This window comes from Penaeus chinensis, chromosome 27 (assembly GCF_019202785.1).
Source record: "Penaeus chinensis breed Huanghai No. 1 chromosome 27, ASM1920278v2, whole genome shotgun sequence".
Taxonomy (NCBI): domain Eukaryota; kingdom Metazoa; phylum Arthropoda; class Malacostraca; order Decapoda; family Penaeidae; genus Penaeus; species Penaeus chinensis.
Window position 1 is genome coordinate 20,226,051 of NC_061845.1, and position 2,500 is coordinate 20,228,550.

The 2,500-nt window shown below is 47.6% G+C and overlaps 1 protein-coding gene across 1 annotated transcript in view; it reads right to left on the reverse strand.

The window, feature by feature from the left end:
- LOC125039245 overlaps positions 1–2,500 on the reverse strand; it is a 31,959-nt gene that overhangs the window by 71 nt on the left and 29,388 nt on the right. Inside the window, exon 15 of the mRNA XM_047633047.1 lies at positions 1–2,500. This exon is cut by the window's left edge and continues 71 nt beyond it; it is cut by the window's right edge and continues 813 nt beyond it. Coding sequence (XP_047489003.1) covers positions 610–2,500 — 1,891 coding nt within the window. The 3' untranslated portion in view covers positions 1–609.

The following is a 2,500-nucleotide window of genomic DNA, read 5'->3' on the forward strand; positions in this document are numbered from 1 at the left end:
TATTTCCTCCTGATGTCATATGTCAGTCTAAGTCTGTTTACTGATGTTATCTGCACACATCAATATTTTATTCAGTTTACAAAAATGTGTCCCCCTTTTACGTCGTTTGCATTAGTTAATAAAACTGACTATCATTATAATAAACTTATTTGACAGGAATCATCTTTCTAAATGAAAACTATAAGTATGGTTAAGATATTGGTTACTCTATCATTCTACCTATGCACAAATAGAAAGAAACAGACTGAGATATAATTTCCTTTGGTTTCTTTTTCATTACTGTAGTTAAATCTCATCCAGAGGTTTCTCCATACAGGTAGAATATCTTGAGACAACTAGCTTCGTTGATCTGAAACTACCCTGATTTTTTCTCTTATATAGAATCTATTTACTACACTAGGTGAAAATAGAATTATCATAATTTAAGGAGGATTCCCCTCACACCCGATACATGCATCTTATTCCTTCAAGATGTAAAAACAAGACCCGATAGACTGAGCACAGAAGATGCTGATTTCCCAATCTTAACAAGAGCACCGAATGGATTCTAGACGACACAGGACCCGGACCCCCTTAACAGGAGCTTCGAATACCAAGTGTCTCGGACATTTAGATGTAGTCCCAACTTGTGTGTTTACTCGTGTCGATGGTGATGATACCGCTTCTCTCCATCTGAGGACTGAGTGTGGGGCGCTGAGGCGACCTGGGAGTGGGGGAAGGAGTCAAAGCTCTCGAGTCTGGGACCGGCGATGGGGGCGAGGACGTTGCCTGGACTCCAGAAGGCCCAGCAATTGATTGCTCCTTGTCAGGGGTCGTCACTTCTTTCCGACTCGCAGGGAGGGAGTTCGAAGCTTGCTCTAATTTGGCGGCGCTAGTAGACGTGAGCTTAGAGCCCCGAGGTGAGGGAATGGGAATTTTGGATTTTGGGTTCGCTTCCTGAGGTTTACCTTTTGTGGTGGATGAGCTTCCGTAGTCGCTCAAAGGCTCTTCGAGATCGATCTCAGAGTCGATGGTCTCGTCAAGGTCTGGCTGCAGATTGTGTCGTGTGCTCGGGACGGGGACCTTCGTTCTGCGACGCGGTGACGGAGGAGGAGACTCATCCTCGGAGGCCACAGATGAGGCTGACGTCGGTCCACCAAGATGCATCACCACCAGGTCGTATTCTTGAGACTGTGTTGGCGTGGAGCCTCTTGACAGGTTCCTTTCAGCGTCGCTCGCCGTGCCCTCCTTTTCGGTATCAGAAGCAGGTGAAAACTTGTCTTTTAGATTTAATTTTAGTTTGCTCTTTGCTCTTACATCCATGATGTTTACTTTGCTCCGTTGGCTGTTGTCTGTATTTTTAATTTCTGGTGAAGCTCTAGCTTCTTGTTTTACTGGTTTAGCGCTGGCTTTAGTAATTACGGCAGGTCTCTTTGGAACAGCTCCGGACTCCGGAGATGGAAGATTCTCCAGCGGGAGGTCCTCGCTGTCGTCGTCCAGGTCTCTGACTAATTCCGATTTCCCTTGTGAGGAAGCATCCCACAACTCAATGCTCTCTGCCTCTTCCTGCTTCAGAGGAGGCATCATCATCTTCTCTCCATCAGACAAATCAGGAGAGTTGACTTCCTCGTTTTGCAGATTCAGGTACGGAATCTGAATGGGAACGGGAGATTCATTCCCAGCATTCCAGTCATCAGAATCCTGGAAGCACAATTTGGGACGTATATCGTGAGACAGAGCTGTAATGAACTTTGCCTTCGCTTCCTTCACTAGTCCAGGCTTGATAGGCGTGTCACACACAGGGATCTTCATGGTTCTCATGCAGATTAGGCTGTCTTTGGTTTCTCCCAAAGATTCAATAGAGTCTGCCCTGTATATCAAATTTTCTTTGGGACTAGCAATTGGCGAGCGTAGGGGCGAGGGGGTGCTGCGTTGATGGCTTGGAGAACTGCCAGTCGGAGTGTCGCACATTTCATTGTATAGCCGAACTCGTGTCTTGATGCTTGGCGTGGCTGCTTCCTCAGTCGAGTCAGTCGCAACTTTGGAATCTTGCGCCGGAAGCAAGACTGGTTTGGGAGAGCCCGACACCGGGGTAAGCAAGGGGCGCTCCATATCCTCTTCTGTGGGTGATATTATTTCCTCTTCTTGAACTTCATTATTTGAAAAGTAAAGTTCCAGGTTGCACTGTCGGAGGTGGCCCAGCGTGGGAGCAGACTGGTTCCTCACCAGCTTCCTCTTCTTTTGGTTCAAACTACTGCCGGAGCCGTCGCTCTGTGGGCTCTGCGGATCTCGCGACTTGAGTTCGATGTCCGACCTCTCAGCAGATGAATCCCTCTCCCTCTTCTTAGCGCTCTCTTCGATCGATAAGTAGTAGTTGATTTTAGATTTCACAGTACCTGCTTGGAGGTCTTTGTTATGTTTCGCCTCGGCCTTGAAGTGTGCACAAGAGCAAGCGCCGTTGCAACTGCATTCCTGCTGAGGCTTTTGAGCCTTGTTTAGCAGCATCGCCTTCCGGGCCTTG